The sequence below is a fragment of the Bos taurus genome, chromosome 6, assembly GCF_002263795.3.
Source record: "Bos taurus isolate L1 Dominette 01449 registration number 42190680 breed Hereford chromosome 6, ARS-UCD2.0, whole genome shotgun sequence".
NCBI lineage: Eukaryota > Metazoa > Chordata > Mammalia > Artiodactyla > Bovidae > Bos > Bos taurus.
In genome coordinates this window covers 94,634,076-94,657,754 of record NC_037333.1, presented here as the reverse complement: position 1 = coordinate 94,657,754, position 23,679 = coordinate 94,634,076, and the positions used below count along the sequence as shown (strand labels likewise).

Below are 23,679 nucleotides of genomic sequence, written 5' to 3'. Positions count from 1 at the left end.
CAGCAACAAGAAACTCTGTTTTTGTTATTTATTCATTTAATTTATGAAAGAAATGAGAGTAGAGGAAAAGACTTTATCTTCTTCATTTTAGCTCATTTATCTAGCAAGCAGAGGTTGAGTACATTTCCCAGAGATTTACAGATCATGTTTCCCTTTAGGGTCGGCTGGACGCGCTCTGGGCTTTGTTGCGGAGGCAGTACGACCGAGTTTCCTTGATGCGACCTCAGGAAGGAGATGAGGTTTGTACCTGGGATGTGTTGGGAAAAAACTAGATTATTCTTTTAAGGATGAAATAATTGATGAGATTAGTATTTTAAGTTCCAAGCTATATTTAATGCTATATGATTCTAGCATGGTGTTTAAACTATCAAAACATCTAAATCTTAAGATTTTACTTCTATGAGATGGAGATAATTTTAAAAACATCTGAGTTCAACCATTTAGAAAACCAATTTGAGAAAATATTCCTGGAATATCCCTAACAGATAATTTACCCTTTGCTGTGACCACAGGTAGAAAGAATTAGGTGGTTTGTGAAGCAGGCTTTTTCATTACCAAACCACTGTGGTTAATACAAACTTCTTGTATTTAAGAAGTTTGTGCCTCTGTTCAAATTAATGCATAATATAAAGTTCTGCTTCTCAAATGACATGTAACAACTCTCTTCTTCAATATGCTAGACTTTCACTTTTTAGGTTTTAAAATTGTTTTCATGCATCATCTTAGTTTTCTGTCCCCCAACTTAGACATTAATTTTCAACATTTTAAGTGTTGGGTATAGTGGTAGCACTGAGATGTATTAGCAAAAACAAGACAGTGGTTCCAATACTCTTGTCAGTAACCTTCTATATTCCTTTAACTCTCATGATTAAAATTTAGTTTTATGGCCTTTTCTCATTTGTACTAATTTTGAGTTAATTCAATAATTTGTAGATTATAAATATGCACAAGTAATAGCATCTGGTAATATTGGGGGGTACAGATGATAGCCTTGCCCTTAAGAAATCTAAACTTTGGGATACACACAAAAATAAAATTTATTCCAGAACATGATCTAAGCCATATATAAATAAGCATCAAGTACTCTTGAGTACATGGAGGAAGAGATATTAACTCTTCCTGGAGGAATCTGGGAATGTTTCATCAGAAATAGAGCCCTTCTAGTTTTGAAAATGCATAAGATTTCATCAGGTGGAGCTAGGTGGAATGAGTATTTCCACAGATGAAGCGTCATGAGCAAAATCTCTGAGGTAGCCGAGAACAGTGATGTGTGGATTAAAAGATAGTCTGGGGGTTGGGGATTCAAGCCAGAATGATGAATTGGGAATAGAAGAAATCTTTGAGTTTGGATAAATTGATATATTTGTGCTTCTGAATGATGCATTATAATCATTCTTCCATTAATTCAAACAAATATCTATCTAATGTCTAAAATGTACCAAACACTTTGTTAGATACCAAGTAAATCTAACGTTCTTCTTAGATTATAGTGCTAGAATAGTTTACACATTGCCCCAGCAGGTTAAAGCATCATTTATTTTTCCATGATTGCAGAATAATGCTTTCATTATTTTGACCAAAATTTCCTTTGTTTTTTTGAGAATTTGCTCATTCTTCTGTCTGATATAGTCCTAGAATCTTTATCCTAACTCTTGAGGTTAAATTGTTTCAAAACTCAGAATTTTTCAGATTTTAGGACTCTGATACAGTCCATATATCTGTTTATATACTGTGGAAAGCATCATCTCTTGAGCTCAGTGTTGAGACATTCTGTTACAGAAATATTGATTAGTACAGGTGGATAATAATAGACCATAAATACTCTTCAGTTAGTTCAGGTCAGTTTTTTCTTCCAAATGTATTTTAGTGACACAGTTAACACAAAACTTTCAGTTTTAAAAGATTTTGTATTTAAAAAATATAGACAAAAGGTAGTAAACTCTCTGTTTCCCAGTTTTTTGTTTACCACTTTTTTCACTCTTCACCTATATATGTGACTTATGATTTTTAAATTTGTTTTTTTTTTAAATGCAGGACTTTAAACTTAGTAAATATCAATTGTTGGTTCAGTTAATTGATTTGCTTTTCATCAGATATATATTATGATTCTATGTGTGTCTGACACAGCCTGATTTAATCTTTATTCATAATACCTATTCTTGATGGGTTTGATGCTTCCAAAATTTTGTCAACTGCAAATTTTTGTCACTTATTTCAAATTCAGACCTCAGTGGGGTACTCCATGAACACCTTCCGCACAGATTGACACTCCACACTGTTAATTGAAATGAATATGGTAAAGGTAGAAGCCCACCAATAGTATTAACTCAGTTTACCATCTTATTCACAAGGATATTTAATAAATGTTATTAGTTTTCTGTATTTAAGGTATAACGTATATTTATGTATTCACCCATTCAACCGAATCAGTGATGCAGAATTATTTGGTTCTGGAAATCAAGTAATTGTGACATATTTTTTTCTTGCTTCTAGTTCTTGCTATGATCTTTTATAATATTTATTTTTTTAGACTAGGGTTTGATGTCGGACCTATAGTTTACAGCATATAACTTTTTCCCTTTAGACAGCCTGGGAAATCTTTGCCTTCCCCTCTTTTTATTCCTCATTTCCCCATTTTTCATGTTTCACAAAGATTATTGAGAATATCTGAGTTTCTGTCACCTTTGTATCATCTACCAGGACCTCTTTGATAGAGTTAATAGAGTTAATTTGATAGAGTTAATTCCAATATTAACTTCCCATCCTCCATATGCTAATTTCTTATACTAGTTTATGCATTTCTTATACACTATGCTAATTTTCTTTCTGGCTTCTTCTTCTTCTGAAGTCTTTTAATTGCTCTATTCTTTTCCTCATGAGCATAGTAAATACTGTTATTGATAACAGTTATTGATAACAGTAAATACTGTTATTGATAACAGCCAACTCATGGGACTTTGGTACTTATGCCCCAAAGAATCTGCATCAAACATAGGACACTTAATCTTAGTAAATGTTTGGTGGGTTTTATTTTTAAAAACTTTACAATGACTGGAATACATCAAATATTATTATCCAAAAAGTAATATTTAATTATTTCTCTAAATAAAATTGTTTGCATGGTACATGGCGTAATCTGTGCTGATATGCCAGCGTCCCACAAATTTTGTTTTTAAAAAAAGACCATATAATATTTTAAAATTTCCAGTACTTTTCTTTTGCTTTAGAATAGCTTTCATTTGAGAAACTTAATTTACCTAGTAAGAAATTGAGGACCCAGAGATAGGATAATAAGTGATACAGAACATATTTGGCACAGCTAATTTTTCTGTACGTTAGTAAGATGGGATGCTTTGCTTTCATAATTATCTAAGCAGGAGAAGAAGACCATGGCTCACTGTTACCTTCTATTTATTGTGGCTAGTTAGGTAAGCTCTCAGAAATTAAACTGTCTGAACCCCAAGGTTTTTATCAACTTAGTTTATATAGATATGGTTTATCTCATAGGATTACATGGAGTAGAGGAAAATTTAAATTTAGAAGACAAAGATGTCCAAGTAGCAGTGTCCTCTAGTTCTCTGCCTATTCTTTGTTTTGGATTTCCTAGGCAAGCTGGGGCATAATCACCTAATGAGAAAATTAGTCTTGGAGGGTTTTTTTGGACACATTTAGATAGCCAGATTTACCTATGACTAGGCTCCGCCAGCGTAAGGAAGGATAAAATTCTAACTTCAACTTGACTCCCCTGAAACCAATCAGTAATTGATAAAACTAAGTTAAAATATAGATCTCTGACTACTCAGACAACTGATGAAAGATTTCTTAAACATGTGTGTACTGAACTGACTGAACTGAACTGAACATATACAGTGTATATAGGTATATATATGTATCAATATTGATTCCCACTAAAAAGATTTGTCTCTGCATATCAAATAGTTCATTGGAATATATGTTACTAGCTGTTCAAGGCCAGTTCTTTTTAAGAAAAACTTAATCTTATCAACAAACTGGTGAATAAATTTTGCAAATAATTTTGTTATTTTTCTGTGCTTGTAAAGGCTTGAGTGTATTTACTTTTGACTATGCTTCTTGTGAAATGTGTGCATAATGGTATGAGGTGTGTGTGTGTGTGTGTGTGTTTAAAGCAATTTGTACATTGCAGAGATTAGGAGGACTTTTGCAAACATTTTCATTTCGTTGGGCATGGATGCAGTTTTGCTGTATATTGTCAAGAAACAAATGAGAACGCTTTCTCATTTTTCAATTTTAAAGAAAGTAATAGTCATGCTGTTTCTTTGGGGGCGGGGGGGACACAACAAAACTGCTTGAGAGACAATAAAACATCATGTTTTCAGATTGTGGCTTATGGTTCCAAAATAACACCGCCTCCCCTTAGTCAACAGCGCCGTTTTCCACCTCGAAAACCCATCCTGTCATGGCTTTATAAATTGTTTACTGCAGATTCTGCCTCTTGAGAGTCTAGTTTCATAAACACATCAGCGTCCATAGAACCAAACCCGGAGTCACGCACATTTCCCCTGCAAGGCCCGTCACGCCGAATTTCCAGCCAAATGGCTCTCCTTTCATGGCTCCGAGGCCGCAGCGGGCTCAATGGCAGCATCCGCGGCCGAACTGAAGTCCTTGATCAAGTAACTGAAGTTCAGGCATCAAGTATCAAAGCGACGCCAGACACCTCTTGCTCGGCCTCCGCCCTCCGGCTACCTGTGGGCGCCGCCAGCCCCCGCCAGGCGGCGGGACGGCGGGGCTGCGGGGCTGCGGGCGGCCGGGGCGCCGGGCTTTGATGGCGGCCGCCGGTCCTCGGAGTCATGAATGTTTCAGCGCGCGGGCGCGAGGTGCGGGCGGCGCGTCCAGGTGTGAGCTCGCAGGTTGTCGCCGACATCTGTTCGCCGCGGCGGCGGCGGCCTCCCCCGGCCCGCAGCGAGCGGCCGGATTGTCAGCGGAGGTAGTTGAGAGCGGCAGGACCGTTTTGGTCTCCCTCTCGCTGCCTGGAGGCCTGAAACACCAAAGGTAGGAGCAGGGGGTGGACACAGCTGCGCTCCCGAACTTGCCTTAGGCGCGAATAAAGAGATCTAATGCAGTTTGACTCCGTGGCGGTGGGGAGACGAGGACGGAAAGCCACTTCAGAGACAACTTAACGCGGCAACATCTGCCGCCAAGTTTCCAGGGAGTGACGGGGGACAGCAGGTACCCATCGAAGTCTCCACATAAACAGCCTCCGTGAAGCCGGGGACTCTTTTGAAGGGTCTCCATCAAACGGGCTGGGGTCTGCAGCAGGCGATTGTTTGGTTTTCAAAGCGGTGTTTTGTTTTTGCCATAACAAGGTAATTTATAAATGATGCATTAGCAGGCGTTCTCTCTCTCTCTCTTTTTTCTTTTTCTATTTGAAAAGAGAGTTAGAGAAGCAGCAAAGCAAAGAAGAAAGCGCAGCCCTGGTTAGGGAGCTGTTCCACAAACCCAATCTCCAAGGAGCTTCTTGTCTGTCATCGAGGTTATGTTAACCTTCAGACCGCAGTCCCTCCTTCACCAATAAGCAGACAGAAATTGAAACACGGCCAGAAAAGAATGCTGGTGGTAGTAACACCCGTGGTGAAGTATGCACACTATGTCTTCGTTTTTTAAACTTAGGGCTTTTTATTACACGGAGATGAAAGAGAATTAGGTTTTCTTGCCAGATGTGTTTAAATTTTAGTAAGACGAAATTGAGAAAATTGCACTGACTTTAATTTTCTTCTCATTTATAAAGGCTGCGTAGCGATAGTTGGGTATTAAAAATCAAAAGTAAGAATAACATGTTAATGGAAGCGTTTTTTTTTTCCTTTTAAAGAAGTTTTCTCCTCTTCTACCTAGATTGAGCCAGAAAAAAATCCTAAGGATTTGTATAATTCGCTGAGATTATTGCAACAACTTATAATTGTGCACACACAGTATTGGCACAACAGATTTGTTAAAATATTAGTCTGACAAGTAAAGCTTCGGGGTATGGTAAGGTAATAAGGATTCTATGGTAATATAAACTGTTATGGTTAATAATATTTAGGCAGCCTCACCTGAGGAAGTAGTTGGGCAGCCACGAAGATAAAGGAAAGGAGCTGATCCAAAGTGGCCTTTGGAGTGAGGGCAGCCAGGGTGCAATGACCTGAGGAGAAATGCTAGCACTTGGCAAAGTTTTCATCAGTCGGTGGTGAAATAAACAATATAGGTGCATAGCCAGTTTCCAGTTAAGCTAAGTTTATTACATGGAGAGGACTTCCATTAATTGTGCAGATATTTTCATTTTTAAAAATGATTGATGGTAGCTGCTTAAAAGAAAAAAGTTCATTATAACAGAACTCAGTGCTAGTCCTCTGATTTAAAAAAAAAATCTACAAACTCTCCCACCAAAACCCAGTCTGAAAACATAGGTTTATTTAGAAGGCACCAGAGAAGCCTGTGGAGAAGGCAATGGCACCCCACTCCGGTACTCTTGCCTGGACGGAGGAGCCTGGTAGGCTGCAGTCCATGGGATTGCTTCGAGTCAGACATGACTGAGAGACTTCACTTTCACTTTTCACTTTCATACATTGGAGAAGGAAATGGCAGCCCACTCCAGTGTTCTTGCCTGGAGAATCCCAGGGATGGGGGAGCCTGGTGGGCTGTCCTCTATGCGGTCGCACAGAGTTGGACACGACTGAAGTGATTTAGCAGCAGCAGCAGCAGAGAAGCCTGAGAACCTCAGTGGTAGGTGATTCGGGCTGGACCTCTGGCTTCCATCTCCAGATCTAGATTTAGGTTCAGTCCTTTGTCAGTCCTGCTTCTGAATTCTCGAGCTCCAAACTAACGGCCTCACCTCTTCAGTGGTGGCTTTTTCAAGGATTCTTAACCCTCCCAAGGATCACTCTGAACACTCATGCTTTCAAAGCAGCACTCTGTACTATCAAACCACTTCATCTTCAGATTGAAGAAGCATCTGGAAGGCAGCGATTTCGTACGAGGATGCCTTTAAATTCTGCATCACATTTGCAAGACGTAAACCACTTGTGGATGTTTCTGAGCAGATTGAAGCTTTCACTCAGACGATTTGATGTGTAAGATGTCTTCAGTGCTTGGAACTATGCGGCTAATAACTGCGTTCTTAAACTTCGTTTTTAGATTCCATGTAAATACTTTGTGTCATATAGCCAAACGTAGATTTTAGGGACTCTACTTTAGCTTTATTGAGTCAGTCCTACTGAACACAAAATGCCTGCAATGCTTTCACTTTTCCCTTTTTATACTTAAATGAAAGAGTAGATAAAAATATCATTTGTAAAAACTCTTAAGTGATTGCTTGCATTTTGTTTCTATAAGATCTGAAATTTTGTATGGTCCTTTAGGCCAAGTATGATTGGACAACACTTGGAAAGAGTACCCGTAGATGTTTCTATCCTTTTTATTACCACCAGTATCTTTCCATTCTTACTATCTTTCTCTCCCGTTCTCCACCCCCACCCCAGAAAACAGCCTTAGTAGGCAGATTTATTTATTTAATCTTTTGGCTGTACCGCATGGCATACATGAGGATCTTAATTCCCTGACTAGGGATTGAACTTGGAGAAGGCAATGGCAGCCCACTCCAGTGCTCTTTCCTGGAAAATCCCATGAATGGAGGAGCCTAGAAGGCTGCAGTCCATGGGGTCGCAAAGAGTCGGATATGACTGAGTGACTTCACTTTCTTTCACTTTTCACTTTCATGCATTGGGGAAGGAAATGGCAACCCACTCCAGTGTTCTTGCCTGGAGAATCCCAGGGACGGGGGAGCCTGGTGGGCTGCTGTCTATGGGGTCACATAGAGTTGGACACAACTGAAGTGACTTAGCAGCAGCAGCAGCAGGGATTGAACTCTTACCCCATGTACTGGCAGCATGGAGTCTTAACCACTGGAGCATCAGGAAAGCCCCAGTTCTTATTACTTCTTGTCATTACATTTCAGGGCATCCTTAAAATACATTAAATATCCCACTTAAATTAGCAGAAAGAATTAACTTTGGTTTACACATATTTGAAAGACAAATTTTTAGTAGAATAACTCATGTCGTGAACATGCCATTGTTACAGTTTCCACTGTCTGATTTATGCCTGTGTGCGTGTGTGTATATATATGTGTGTGTATAATGTTTAATATAAATGTATGTGTATATATAGTCCTACAGAACATATTTTTCAGTGTATATGTCTTTGACTAATGTCTGTTTCAGTGGAAAATAGCAAGTTCAGAAAATAGAGTGCTTTTTTGATACTATTTCATAGCTTAAATAAAATTGTTGCTTAATTATGCATATAAGCTGGCAAAAGTGTTGACTCAATTTGGTTCCCCAAAGTGAAAAACAGAATATGCAAATTTTAATCATTTAAATTACCCAAAAAGGTTTATTTTTTCAACCAAAGTATAAGTAGAACTTAGATATTTAATTGGCTTCTTACCCCTCTGATCCAGAATGTATTTAGTGGCCTCATATATATGTTATATATTAATTTGTAAGTTTAGGTAGAGATATTTTTTTGTTAGAATTGATCAGCAACCTTTAGAAAATCACGAGACAAAAATTATTAAATTAATATAAATATCCTCTTCTTGAATTAATGCACTGAGTTTAAAAATAAGTCTCTGTCTCTGTGTGTTTTTTTTTTTTTGTCACCAGTGAGCTTTTGGCACACTAAAAGAATACTTTAAAAATATCAACTTTGTTAACATTGGTTCCATGGCCAAATGCATTATTGTATTTGTGGGGAGGCTGGCGATCTCCCCGTCTTACTCTTCCACCATCTTCTTCTGCTCCCCCTCTGGCCAAGTACATTATTTTCTTAGGCTCATATACAATTTTGTTGTTAAGCACCTGGAGAACATTAATTAAATCATCCAATTGGGAGTAGAAATGTCAGCAAAGGTAGATTTTTAACCTTTCTTTTTCTGTGTTTACTTTTTCTGTAGCCCTTATGTAATCTTAATTACGATAGATTAAATTTATATTTATTTAAATGTCACCTTACAATTTCTGATAATTTACAGAAATTTATATTATTCTGTATATCTTAAATTTTGCTTTCAATTTAGAGCCCGAAGGATATAGTCTAATGAGGGGGAAAAGTACATTGTTTGGTAGACAGTTTATTACTTTAACAGAGAGCCTAATGATGGTGCCTTTATGTCTACCAGGCCCCTATTTATAAGTTCAGTTTAAGGAAACCTTTGTAACTCAGTTAAGGAAATTGGCTTGAGTAGGAAGCTTTCATTGTCCCCTTCTTTTAAAAATGAATTTATACTAATACATTGTATAAATGTATACTTTTAAGGAGAAATAAGTGACATTTTTGGCTAAATGGCTTTCATTTCTTTTTCTACTCCTAAATAAAACACTATAATTTTTATAATATACATTTATAATCTAAGTAAATCATCTTTAAAATTGCTTCATATAATCTTACATTCTTCCCTAATTCCACTCTGAATCAAATCACAGCCTCTAGTATATGAGGAATTTGAAACTGTTGTAAACTTTGTGGTAAAAAATAAAAATGATTTACTATTCAGACTTTGCAAAAATTATGTTTAAGAATGCCAATGGCCATTTACTTGTTTACCATTTTTATTTATCTGACTTTGGATTAAAAATTAACTCCTTTTATTTCAAAGACTTAAAAGGAATTTTTTTCTCCTAATGCTTTTCTTTTTTCAGTTAATGAAATTGGAATAGTTTACAAACTCTTTCCCATTTCAAAATAATTTTGTTCACTGATATACTTCATATTTCTCACCCTAGAGAACTCTTTTCACTTAGAAAATATGTGGGGAAAAAGTGGTTCTAATTTTCTAAACTTTAGATTCCCATAATGCTTCTTCAAAGCAGGTTACTGTATTGAAAATAATATATATTATATATATTTTTCATAATCCTGACCAGCATTAAGCACAGTTTGGTTTGCAATCACACACACATACATCATATCATATCAATATTATATCCTATCTTGATTGACAGTAAATCTGTAACATACTTCAATAAAAAATTCAAATAACACATCTATATACATAGTAAACAGATTAGAGGTCAATAGTAAAGAATGATTACTCTCCAATTACCTTTGCCTGACACTTTCATTTCTCTCCCTTCTCCTATCGCCTAACATTGGTTGATTCTTACAGTTTAACCTTTGATCTTAAGTTTTCTCTCTTCCTAGAGAGAAAACTTTCTTTTTTCTACGTGGCCTTTCTCTAGAGACCATGTAGATTTTCACTGCTTTGCTCTCATCACGATACACACCATTTTAGACAGTTCTGGCCTCCTTCCTCAATTCCTCTTCCTTGTCTCTGAAAACATGTATAATGTTGTCTTATTACCACACTCTCTGTGTTTAACTGGATTAGCATATTCCTATGTATGTTTTTCATATATTAACTTTATTTCCGTTATTCTAGCTACCCTTCCCCTGCTGTACCTAAGCTGAAGCTGAACAGACCTCATGGTTCCCACAATTCAGTGAGCAGAGACAAGACCTTAACTTATTCTGAGTGTGATGTCTCATGCCAAAAAATCACTATATTACCCTATAATGTATACAAGGTACTGATTGAATGAACAGAATTATGTGATTTAATGTCCCCTTTAGCTTTATTGTAATTGATTAAAATGAATTCTTGATGAATTTATGTAGTAAACTCTACTGATTCTGGAGAGATACATATTTTGATTTTGTGGAACTTAAAAAGGTTTTTGTAAGCAGGACTTATAATTTTACCTTCATGTTTCCACCCTGAAACTAAGCTACTGAGAAAATTATGACATCAGAGCAATTCTTAAATTTGACAAATATGAATTGTCTCTTATAATAGTATGACTGAGGATGCTGATACATAAACATGCTATTTCTCTGGAGCTAAGGTTTATCATTTGGGGATGATGATTAATTTTTAATTCATAATTAAATCTGTTGAACATTTTCTGAGTTATAAGAGCATGATACAATTATTTCTCCTCAGGTTGAATTCTGAATAGATGAAGGCTTATAATTTTTATTAATTCTCTTTATTGGGATATGTTTATTTTTTTCTTGTTTGCAGTTGCATTGTTCTTTTTTTTTTTTTTTAAAACAGATTTAGTCTTTGTTTCATATTTGATCCAAGAAAAATTTTCAATGACTGGAATTCTTGTAGGATGTATGTTTATCCCAGTGAAATCATACATTACGATGTCAGTCTCTTGCATTATTATCATCTTCTCTGCAAGCATACATGCAGCTTATGTTAGCTCTGAGTCTCATTAGTCCAGTTTATAGAAACACTGGCTCTTCTCAACAAATGACCAGAAAGCTGACAACTGAACTCAGTCCCTACTCTCCAGAAGAAGCATGATGGCTTTATCTATTCTCTGAATCCAGATTTATGAACTAGTCCTATGCTCTTAACTAGATTAGTTCCTTTTCCATTAACTGCTTAAAGTAGGGCAGCTGTCTGAGCTGTTGGTTGTAAATTTGCTAATGTCTACTTCGTTAATCTCAGGTAAAAAGGCAGCACATAACAGGATCAGAGTTTCAGGACCTGAGGTTTTCACAGCCTGAAATGAGCATGGAAGGGTCAGTGGAGTGGAGAATTGAAGAGATGGGAGGAAGTGTTACATTAGGAAGAAAGGGATGACTTCTGTCATTAATCTTAATTAATTGCCAAGTTTTAAATCTGAGTTATTAATACTGAAATTAAGCCCTTAATATACTGTTCATGCTTTGGCATCAGATGCTCTTTTATAAGATAAAAGGTTTAGGAGGGAGAGAAGTGTGTGTGTGTGTGTGTGTGTGTGTGTGTGTGTATCTTACATAAATATTTTCATTTACATCTTTCAAAGATTTCCCTGGGTTAATATTCAGGCCTTCACCTTTTGACAGTTACTGTAGGGCAGTTAGGAATTATAGACAAGTAACAGTAAATCCAAATAAAATTTCTAGGTATAGCAACAGCAGTAAATCTGAATAATATTACTTTCATGTTTACCAGCATACAAAATACTTCACTGAAGAGGAAATGTCAGATTATAGGCTGAAGTAGAAGGAGGAAAGATCGTGAGCAGAAGTGGGAAAAGAAGCAAATGAAAAAGAAATGAATGAGAAAGAGATTATTCTTCTGAAAATCTTGCAGGCAACAGAATTAGTGTTTACTTAAATATTAAACTACAAATTATACATTTGTATAGTTCCATATTCCTCTATTGCAGCCCTAATCAATTAGAATTAAACAAATTGAACCTTGAAATGACTAAGCAGCCTTTCCTTTAAAATTCTTTTTTTCTCCCCACTTGGCTGTTCTACTCATGTTTGCCAGGTTTACCCTACTTTGCTATTAAACCTCCATTATTATTCCATGATACTTTTCAGTGTGAAATTGCAACTAACTGTATTAATTGTTAATATTTTGGCCAAGGAGGCTATGGAATAAGGCTTGCAGTACTTCCAGGGAAAATCACTAAAAAGCAGGTATGGCTTAAAGCTTCTGAATTATGAATTCAGAATTACATTTCAAATTCTCCATGTATTTGGACAAATGAAAAGGTCTATAACGAAAGTATATAATGCACTAAGTTAATTTTTACACGTGTATCTTTCTTCTGATGACTCTGAACTGAATTGCAGTAGCAGGTTATAGCCAGTGACTTGAATACTGTTGTCCATGAATTTAAAATCCCAAATTAGGTTTTGATATATATAATGTTTATTCTTTACAGAAGTGTTTTCTTCCTTTTATTATTAGCTTTAAATATAAATAAGATAAAACATAGTATTTATCTGTCTACCTATTTTGCACACTAATTATTGGAGAGACAATGCAAAAATCTGAAGATATCAAGAGTTTAGATTTTAATTTAATTTATAGGTAGTGGAGAGCCAGTAAAGTTTTGGAGCTGCCTAATAATGTGACCAAATGAAATTTGGGACAGGAGTGGAGGTAATTTTTTTGTGTGTGATAATCTAGTATCAATGCTTTTATATTTATGTGTAGTCTTTCATCATGAGTTGTAGAAAGAATCACATGAACATTATAATATAGGAGACCTGATGGATTGTCAAATGACTAAGTGGCTTTTGGATAAAATAACACTTTTTTTCTAATAGACATCGCATTTTTTAAAAATACCAACTTAGGTTAATTAGCTAAAAATCTGATATTTCATGGCTTTCATATATTTTTCGTGATTTGTCAGAGGTCTAGAGGTCTTTCTTGCTTCTTAGTAATATTTAGATAGATAATTAAAGCTCAGACTAGCAGATCAGATGTACATGAATACATATATTTTTTCATATGTGCATGCAGGCATGCATGTGGAGTGTGTTTATGCATCTGATGGGGGTGACAACAGGGCATCATGGTTGTTGAGGGCACTCATAATTTCAGGAAAGAGGGCACACTTTCTCTTGATGGGAAGGATTTAGGACTCAATTTCAGCTAATTGCTGAGCACTTACTATGTCTTAGGTGTTTCCCTGGTGGCTCAGTGGTTCAGTGGTAAAGAATCTGCCAATTCAGGAGACAAGGGTTTGATCCCTGAGTCAGGAAGATCCCCTGGAGAAGGAAATGGCCAGTCAATCCACTATTCTTGCCTGGGAAATCCCATGGACAGAGGAGCCTAGAGGGTTATGGTCCAGATGGTTACAAAAGAGTCAGACATGATTTAGCGACTAAACTACTGCAAATGTCTTAGGTATGTTCAGTTAGGTGTGTTCAGCTATTAGTGCTTAGAATTAGGTGTCATTTCATTTCCATTTTATACATGAAGAACATGGGACTCAGAGAAATTTATTGCATTTGCCAAGGTTACATTGCTGAAAAATAACAGAGCCTAGATTCAAACCCAGGTTTTATTTATTTCCAGTTCAGTGAGTGCCCCATTATGCCATACTATCATTGTCCAGTGCTGCTCTTTATTCTTCTTCCTATTCAGTCAATAACTCAGTGAACTAGGGCTTTTATACACGTAGAGAAGTGCTTTTTAAAATTTCCAATTTTGAGTCTGATTCTCTTGGGCCAAAATGATCAAGTTTGTATCTGTGTCTGTATTCATAAATTTTTTTAGCATGTAGAGTTGAAATTGAGTCCACTATTGGTTGAATCTGTGGATGTGGAAACAGTGGGTAGAACCATTTCAGATGAAGGACTTGAGCGTCAGTGGATTGTAGTATCATGAGAGGTCTTGGAGTCAATCCACTGTGGATACTGAGGACAGAGAGACTGTGTATTGAGAATGCATCAGTTCAGTTCAGTTCAGTTGCTCAGTTGTGTCCAACTCATAGTGACCCCATGGACTGCAGCATGCCAGGCCTCCCTGTTCATCACCAACTCTTGGAGTTTACTCAGACTTACGTCCATTTAGTCGGTGATGCTATCCAACCATCTCATCCTCTGTCATCCCCTTCTCCTTTCGCCTTCAGTCTTTCCCAGCATCAGGGTCTTTTCCAGTGAGTCAGTTCTTCACATCAGGTGGCCAAAGTATTGGACTTTCAGCTTCAGCATCAGTCCTTCCAATGAATGTTCAGGACTGATCTCCTTTAGGATGGACTGGTTGGACCTCCTTGCAATCCAAGGGACTCTCAAGAGTCTTCTCTAACACCATAGTTCAAAAGCATCAATTCTTCGGCACTCAGCTTTTATTTATAGTCCAACTCTCACATCCTTACATGACTACTGGAAAAAACATTGCTTTGACTAGATGGACCTTTGTTGGCAAAGTAATGTCTCTGCTTCTTAATATGCTGTCTGTGTTGGTCATAACTTTTCTTCCAAGGAGCAAGCGTCTTTTAATTTCATGGCTGTAGTCACCATCTTCAGTGATTTTGGAGCCCCAAAAAATAAAGTCTCTCACTTGTTTCCATTGTTTCCCCAACTATTTGCCATGAAGTGATGGGACCAGATGCCATGATCTTAGTTTTCTGAATGTTGAGTTTTAAGCCAACTTTTTCACTCTCTTTTTTCACTTTCATCAAGAGCCTCTTTAGTTCTTCTTCACTTTCTGCCATAAGGGTGGTGTCATCTGCATATCTGAGGTTATTGACATTTCTGCTGGCAGTCTTGATTCCGGCTTGTGCTTCATCCAGCCCTGCGTTTCTCATGATGTATTCTGCATATAAGTTAAATAAGCAGGGTGACAGTATACAGCCTTGATGTACTCCTTTCCTGATTTGGAACCAGTCTGTTGTTCCATGTCCAGTTCTAACTGTTGGTTCTTGATCTGCACACAGATTTCTCAGGAGGTAGGTCAGGTGGTCTGGTATTCCCATCTTTCAGAATTTTCCACAGTTTGTTGTGATCCACACAGTCAAAGGCTTTGGCATAGTCAATAAAGCAGAAGTAGATGTTTTTCTGGAACTCTCTTGCTTTTTCAATAGTCCATTGGATGTTGGCAATTTGATCTCTGGTTCCTCTGCCTTTTCTGAATCCAGCTTGACCATCTGAAAGTTCACAGTTCACATACTGTTGAAGCCTGGCTTGGAGAATTTTGAGCATTACTTTACTAGCATGTGAGATGAGTGAAATTGTGTGGTAGTTTGAGCATTCTTTGCATGCATATTACCCTATTACATATATATATATATAAATAAGTTAACTTTGCATACATCTATAAATAAAAGCTGATATTAGAAGTGGCAGTAAACTGTACAGAAATTTTATGAGCTGCGTGGAATACAGAACTTTTGCATCATAAAGGACCTCAGAAGTTACGTAATTCAATACCTTCTTACACTGCAACTTCTACTGCTATCTCAATTCTGGGCTCCAAAGGAAGAGGATGTTCAAAGGCACAAGGGATGAAATAACTTTTATATTCCAGGAATTGCAGGTAGTTTCCTTGGCTGGAGCAACAAACTGGGAGACGGAGAGATAAGTTCCGAGAGGAGGGCAGAGTTATAGCAATTCCTAAAGCCCTTGGTGGCATATTGGAAAGATCACTGCGTTAGGAGTCAGAAGACATTGTCTTGAAAACTGCCACAAATTTCCTCATCTGTCTGGTCCTCAGTTTTCTCATTTGTACTAAAGAGAAATAAATGATCACAAAGGTAACTTTGAATTCTCAAAATCTTGATTTTTGTTTAATTCCAACCAAGCCAGCTCCGCATGAACATGTCACTTGTCCTGTCCTGCTCACTAGTACAACCCCAGGAGCTTATGCACTGGCTCTCGGACAGCAGGCTTTGCTAATCTTTGAGGAAGGAAAAAATTTATGTCGGTAGAATGTTTTGTTTGTTGTTTACAAAGCTGTTAAATTAATACATTTTTAGTAATTAGACCTTTCATGATATCATCAATAATTAATACATATAGCCATATTACAGGTTACTACAAGAATTAAAAGTGGCATATGTATCTCAATATTCTGAAATACACTTGAATAACTATGACAATGCTATGATTCTAGATCCATAACGGATATTTTACTACTATTATGCTTTAAATAAATTGGTAATAAGTGCACATGGAAGAAAGTAAAGAGAATACAGATTTAAGAGAGCAGTATATTTAAATTTTATGCCAGTTTTCTGTCTTTCTATAAGACATCTATTTTTTGCTGCTTATTTCAAAACAAAGAGAGAAGATATTAATGTGTGATCTTGGATTTATCTCCATTGTCATTTTGATATGTGGCAGTTTTCTGTCTTGTGTCACAACTACAGAATAATTTAAACACAAAAGTTTCTTTTATTTAATACTATTATAAGCATTGAAGTACTAATGTGTTTTTGTCATTAAATATATATAGCTACATGGGACTGTTCTCCCATTGGGTCATTCTGAAATTGATTTTCTACCTTAGGCTAACAACAGTGGACAAATGTTAAATGAAAATCAATCACTTTGTTTTAAATCAGCTAAATACACTCCTTTTATTAAGTGGTCTTTTCCCCTACAGCTAACTAGAAGACAAATAACATTTGTTTTGATCTTTAGCCTTTGAACACTTTTAACATAAAGCTCTGAGGACAATGGTTTGATTGCAGTTTTATTCTAATATTAAAATTATCTTATTCTTGATTAGTTAGATAAAAGTTTTAGATATTTATAAATAGAAAATTCTTAATTAATATTACTTAACCACCAATTTCTTAGACTTTTAATATTTCAAATCTATATCAGAAATATCTCATTATGAACACAACATGGATATAAATAGTAACATGTTAATGGGAAATACTAGGATGTAGCAAGACATGATTTTTCCAGTAGTCATGTATGGATATGAGAGCTGGATCATAAAGAAGGCTGAGTGCTGAAGAATTGATGCTTTTGAACTGTGGTGTTGAATAAGACTCTTGAGAGTCCCTTGGACTGCAAGGAGATCAAACCAGTCCATCCTAAAGGATATCAGTCCTGAATATTCATTGGAAGGACTGATGCTGAAGCTTAAGCTCCAATACTTTGGCCACTTGATGTGAAGAACTGACCCACTGGAAAAGACCCTGATGCTGGGATAATTGAAGGTAGGAGGAGAAGGGGACGACAGAGGATAAGATGGTTGTATGGCATCACCAACTCGATAGACATGAGTTTGAGCAAGCTTTGGTTGTTGGTGATGGACAAGGAGGCGTGCCATGCTGCAGTCCATAGGGTCACAAAGAGTTGGACACAACTGAGCTACTGAACTTAACTGACTTAGAAGACTTGGAAACAGTAATTTTTAATTTCATATTTGCAACTAGAAAAGATAAATCAGGAAAGACCCCAATGTAACATATGCCTTAGATTGACTACATTGATGTTGGGACAGTGTCAGGATCCAAAACTGTGATGGCTGGTATAGAAAGTCAAAACTTGAAGAATATACTTCACTAAAAAATTAAGCTAGGTCTATGGAAGTCAGTGTACATGGCCATCATTTCTAATGTCATCATCAGTAATGAAAAAACAGCATAATCTATAGAGAAGCAGCTATGTGCCAGGCACTGTGCTAGTGACCTTGTGTGTGTCACCACAATTCTCAAAGCAACTCACTTTCCTTATCCCCATGCTTATGGATAGGGAAACTGAGGATCAGAAATGTCAGATGAGTTGTTAGCATCACACAGAGGAGTAGTGAGTGCGGAGTGTTGAATTTGTTTGAACTTTAGGTTATAGGAAAAATGAGTGTGCCATTTAAATTCTACTTTATGTTTTAAAGTTAATTGGCCAGTTATATAGACATGCATTCAGTGTTTTGATTACAATTTATAGACCCATGCGTTGAAATTAAATTGCAAAGTCCAATATAGAAATGGGAATTTCTAGTCAACTGTTTAAATAACATAGAAATCACTAGTGACTATTTAGATACTGTATACCCAGCATGTATATGTAAAGTATTTTAATCACATTTTTTAAATATTTGGGTCAGAAAATTATGTGTGGATTTATTTGGGGACACTTACAAGAAGGAAATGGCAACCCACTCCAGTGGTCTTGCCTGGAGAATCCCAGGGACGGGGGAGCCTGGTTGGCTGCCGTCTATGGGGTCGCACAGAGTCGGACACGACTGAAGCGACTTAGCAGCAGCAGCAGGTATTATGGAGGGGCCAAGAATAAGGAATAATTATAAAACATTTTCTTTTCAAAAAGAAGTGAGATATAATTAATGGTAGAAAATATATTGACAGGTTAATCTTAAACTTTTACAAATCAATGGTTATTTCTAATCTATAAAATCAAACTAAAAAGAAAAGTTCCATCCAGAGATTATGACACAATTCCAAGTTATGTTTTCCAAATGTGCTTCATATCAAAACTCATATTCACTAAAGAAAGGACATAATTTTTAGTTTAGGATGCTGTTGGCACAGTCGTATAATTTATTGTTTAGAGTCCCTCTTAAAATCTTGTTTTCAGAATATTTCATCATCATTTTCGACTTCAGTTAAATATTTATTGAGTCTACTGTTTATTTCCTCAATCATTTTCTCTTGCTTGAGCTCTCATTTTGATCTATGGAGCAACTGATTCCACTTGTCAAATTTATCCCTTGATCTAGCTGCAAATAGCATGCCCCAAATCATCCTACAAGAGCCCACTGAAATGGTTTTTAAAGTGTCTTCTAAGGTACATTAGTGAAAATTGAAGCAAACAGGCTGTCAACCATTACTTTTAAGGCAGATCCCTAGCGTGTAAGTAGCAGGAACTGAAGGTTGACGTTTGTAGGTTGAGAGCTACAGTGTAATGGTGTAAGTGGTTTTTACGTACCTTCCACTTCACACGGTGAGGCCAGGGTTTCCTTGTCATAAAACTGTCTTTGATGAGGCACCTAGAAAGACTTTCATGACATGGCTTGCTGACATTATCATTACAACCGTTGTTGTTGTTATTTTGCTGAGAAAATACCTTTTTAACAAATTACGAGAAATACTGTTTCCCTTATTTCCCAGATACCATTCTATGTGCTCCCTCTCTTATAAACTACGAATATTAAAATTAATAGTAATGATAATTTATGTAACTGAAGGCATGAGAACAATGTCCTTATAAACTATGTTTTTAAAAAAATAATTGTATTTGTTTATTTTTGGCTGTGCTAGGTCTTCATTGCTGCTCAGGCCTTTCTCTAGTTGCAGAGAGCAGGGGCTACTCTTGTGGTGCACGGGCTTCTCACTGCGGTGACTCTTGTGGAGCACAGGCTCTAGGGCACGTGGACTTCAGTGGTTGCAGCACGTGGGCTCTTTAGTTGTGGCTCCTGGGCTCTAAGCACAGGCTCAGTAGTTGTGGCTCCTGAGTGTAGTTGCTCTATGGCATGTGGGATCTTCCCAGATGAGGGATCGAACCCCTGTCTTCTGCCTTAACAGGCAAATTCTTTCCCACCAAGCCACCAGGGAAGCCCTAAACTATGTTTTAAAGCCTAGTTTATTATATTTATAGTAAACAGTTCTTCTAATGCTTTATAAACATTTACTGATTTGTTTTTAAAATCTTTTTTTAGGAATAAGAAATATGGAAAACAATGGAATAGTTAATGGCATTGCATTAATGAAACTATATGGTCTATAAGATTGCTGGTGGATATCTTTGAATTTAAAAATTATTAATGCTAGAATTTTTCTTTTTTATGTGTTGGAAAACATACATTTAAACATGTTTCTCATTTTTGGTTGAAATGCTTTTCAGTAAAATTAGGCTGAAAGGAAAATGAACTATAATATTGTCAATAGACTCTTTTATCTTAATTAAGAGAAACATTAAAAAAAAATAATGATGACTTAAAAAATTACTTCTTGTCCCTAACCTTCTAGAAATTTATGATCTATTTGGAGTAGAGGATAAAGTAAAGCCTCAAAAATTATAATTCAAAGCAAAGCAAGCAAAATTCAGTTAAAAACAAATATAAAAAAATAAAGCCCGTTGTACATTCTGGATGGATTCTAATTTCTACTCCAGCTTTCTACTCCAGTTTCTGTATGGCCTTGAGATATATGATGATGATGCTTTTTATAAATACTATATTTGGAGAATTAATATTGCTGCTTTAATTCTTAGTAATACATGCACAAAGATATTACAGATAATCTATACTATATATTAATGCAGCAAATAAAAGAGTAAAATATATATCAGTTCAGTTCTGTCACTCAGACGTGTCTGATTATTTGCAACCCCATGGACTGCAGCACGCCAGGCTTCCCTGTCCATCACCATCTCCCAGAGCTTGCTCACACTCATGTCCATCAAGTCGGTGATGCCATCCAACCATCTCATCCTCTGTCATCCCCTTCTCCTCCTGCCTTCAGTCTTTCCCAGCATCAGCGTCTTTATATCCACACAGTTATAATTTCACATCAAATGGTAGTTTGACAAAATGAGCTAGAATTAGAATGTAAGAGGCATAAAAATAGTAACTTTTTTCTTGAGCACTTTGTGTTTTTAAGCAGTCTTTGAGCTCCCAAAATATTTGGTACATAGTCTTCAGTAAGTTTTTGATCCATTCAACGAATCAAGAATACATATATAGAAAATAAAATACTGAGGTATTTAAATATCAGTTCAAGGCAGTAACAAGAGATGTAGCTAATGTGTTGCCTAATTAATTTCCAAATGAATGGTCTAGACGTTAATTGCTATTTGAGTTATCAGGGAAGAGCACTTCAGATGAGGAGCTAAGATGACAGTTTATAGAGGAAGAGAGGTTTGAATTAACCTTGAAGGATTTGTACAGGTAGAGAAGACAAAAAAGTTCACATGTGTTCCAGGACAGTGGCTCAACTATATGCTTTAGTCACTTCCAAGTTACATGGTGGGAAATAATGGGGACTAAATATATGTCATATCCATTTCTGAGGGTTCCAGTATATTAGATTAACATTTAGCACTCAATATCCAGCAAGTATTTCATCGTGCTGTTTCTTAAGCTTTTCATTTTTACATTTTTTTTAGATTTTTTTTTTATGTGGACCATATGAAATCCCATAGAGAGAGGAGCCTGGTGGGCTATAGTCCATGGAGTCTCAAAGAGTTGGACAGGACTGAGCACACGTGTGTGTGCACACACACACGTACACACGCACACACATCTTAAGTCTTTACTGAATTTGTCTCAATATTGCTTCTTTTTTATGTTTTAGTTTTTCGACCACAAGGCATAGGGGATCTTAGCTCCCCAACCAGGGTCTGAACCCACAAATTTGTCTTAATCACTGGACTTCCAGGGAAATCCCCTTAAGCTTTTTAAAGTTTTACCCCTCCAGATAAAAATGTTTTTATTGAATTTTGCTTTCCAGTTCTGTATTAGGACCTCATGGAAACATTTTTTTTTTAAAGAGGATTAGCTTCACAACTGAAATATTCATTGACAGATGAATGGATAAAGAAGATGGGGACTGTGATGGAATATTACTCAGTCATAAAAAGGAACACAAATGGGTCATTTGTAGGGATGTGGATGGACCTAGAGTCTGTCATACCCAGTGAAGTAAGTCAGAAAGAGAAAAACAAATATTATATATTAATACATATATATATGGAATCTAGAAAAATGGTACAGATGAACTTATTTGCAGGGAAGAAATAGAGATAGAAAACAGATGTGCAGATACAGGGGAAGGGGCAGGTGGGACTAATTGGGAAAGTGGGACTGACATATATACACTACCATGATAAAATAGACAGCTAGTGGGAAGCTGCTGAATAGCACAAGGAGCTCAGCTCCATACCCTGTGATGACCTACAGGGGAGGTATCAGGGGGTTGGGGGAGAAAGTGGAGATAAACACACACACACACATACCTATGTGGTTCACTTCATTGTGTAGCAGAAACTAACACAACATTGTAAAGAAATTCGACTTATTTTTTTTTTTAATAAAGAGTATTAGGTTCATGACAGATAGTATACTCTTGGATAGATTGAGGGAAAGATCAGGAGGCTTGACTAATGCAGGAACCACCAAGTGAGGGCAGCAACCAGGGGAAGGGACAGTGGGATTCCAAAGGAATGGAAATAGAGTGGAAAATGGGCTTCTGGCAGGACTTGATTACTAGGGCAGCTAGATGTGTGGAGAATAAAGAAAAGAGGAAGGCCCTGAGGATGGTGCCATGGAACTGAGCTTGAATAAAGAGTTGGAAATGCCAGTGGAAGGTTAGAAATACTGGTTTGGGAAAAAAAAAATCAGACCTGGGCATGAAGATTGGAGAGGTTCCTTAAATAGTTGAAACTATGTTTAAGAGACTGAGAATTGGTTTTCTCCTCCTTTAATATTGGGTATTTTCTTTCTTGTGAATCAAAACTGGCATCTGGTTTAATTTTAAAAATTAGAATTAGCATCCCAACCTCTCCTTGGTTTAGGTTTGTATTTTCCAAATCTTCAGCATTTTTGATAACATGAAATATACAGAAACTGAGGTACTGTTGGAATAATTTATAGTGGAGGGTAGTTCAGCAGAAGGAATGAGAGAAAAATGGAGAAGAAATATGAGATTTGGTTTGAAAATTCTGAAGCAATTAACTTGCTCCAGCTATTTTCAGCAGCTTAGTTCTTTTTTATTATTAATTTTTATTGGAGTGTAGTTGCTTTACAATGCTGTGTTACTTTCTACTGTACTGGCAGAATGAATCAGACGTACATATACCCTTTTGGACTTCCCATTCAGGTCGCCACAGTGCATTAAGTAGAGTTCCCTGTGCTACCGAGTGTGTTCTCATTAGTTATCAAGACATATGTCAATAGATTTGTAGCTACTGGCTATGTAACCCTTTTTCTCTGAAGCAGTGGGAGTTTCATAAATCAATGAGGAAATAACTGAGAGATGAGAGTCTGTGGGTTCTTGTAAACCAATGTATCTGAAAGTAGTGTTAAAGAATGATGTGAATGATGATATTGGATGTTTTGAAAGGAATAGTGCAGGTAGTAACTTCTGAAGTCTTAGAGTAGGGGAAGAGTATGAATGAAGATATAATAATGGAATTTTTTATTATTTTCTGCAACTGTTTCTAAGATTGATGATCCAACAGAGAGTTTTAGGATGATCATTTAGCTTAAAAGAATGTGAAGTGATACTGAATAAAGTAATGAATATTGAGTGGGGATTTTTTAAGAATGGAAGTTTTCTAGTAGTTTTACAGACTTAGTTGTAATCATGCATGTTCAGAGAACAGCAGTGATATGATAGCTGTTCTAGTCATTTCCTTATCCTAGAATTTTGAATATAATCATCAGTG

General features: G+C 36.6%; 1 protein-coding gene across 1 annotated transcript in view; it reads left to right on the top strand.

The window, feature by feature from the left end:
- Positions 1–23,679, top strand: part of ANTXR2 (ANTXR cell adhesion molecule 2) — a 177,783-nt gene that overhangs the window by 99,905 nt on the left and 54,199 nt on the right. Inside the window, exon 16 of the mRNA NM_001076826.1 lies at positions 159–239. Within this exon, the coding sequence (NP_001070294.1) occupies positions 159–239 (81 nt within the window). The remainder of the gene's footprint in view (positions 1–158; positions 240–23,679) is intronic.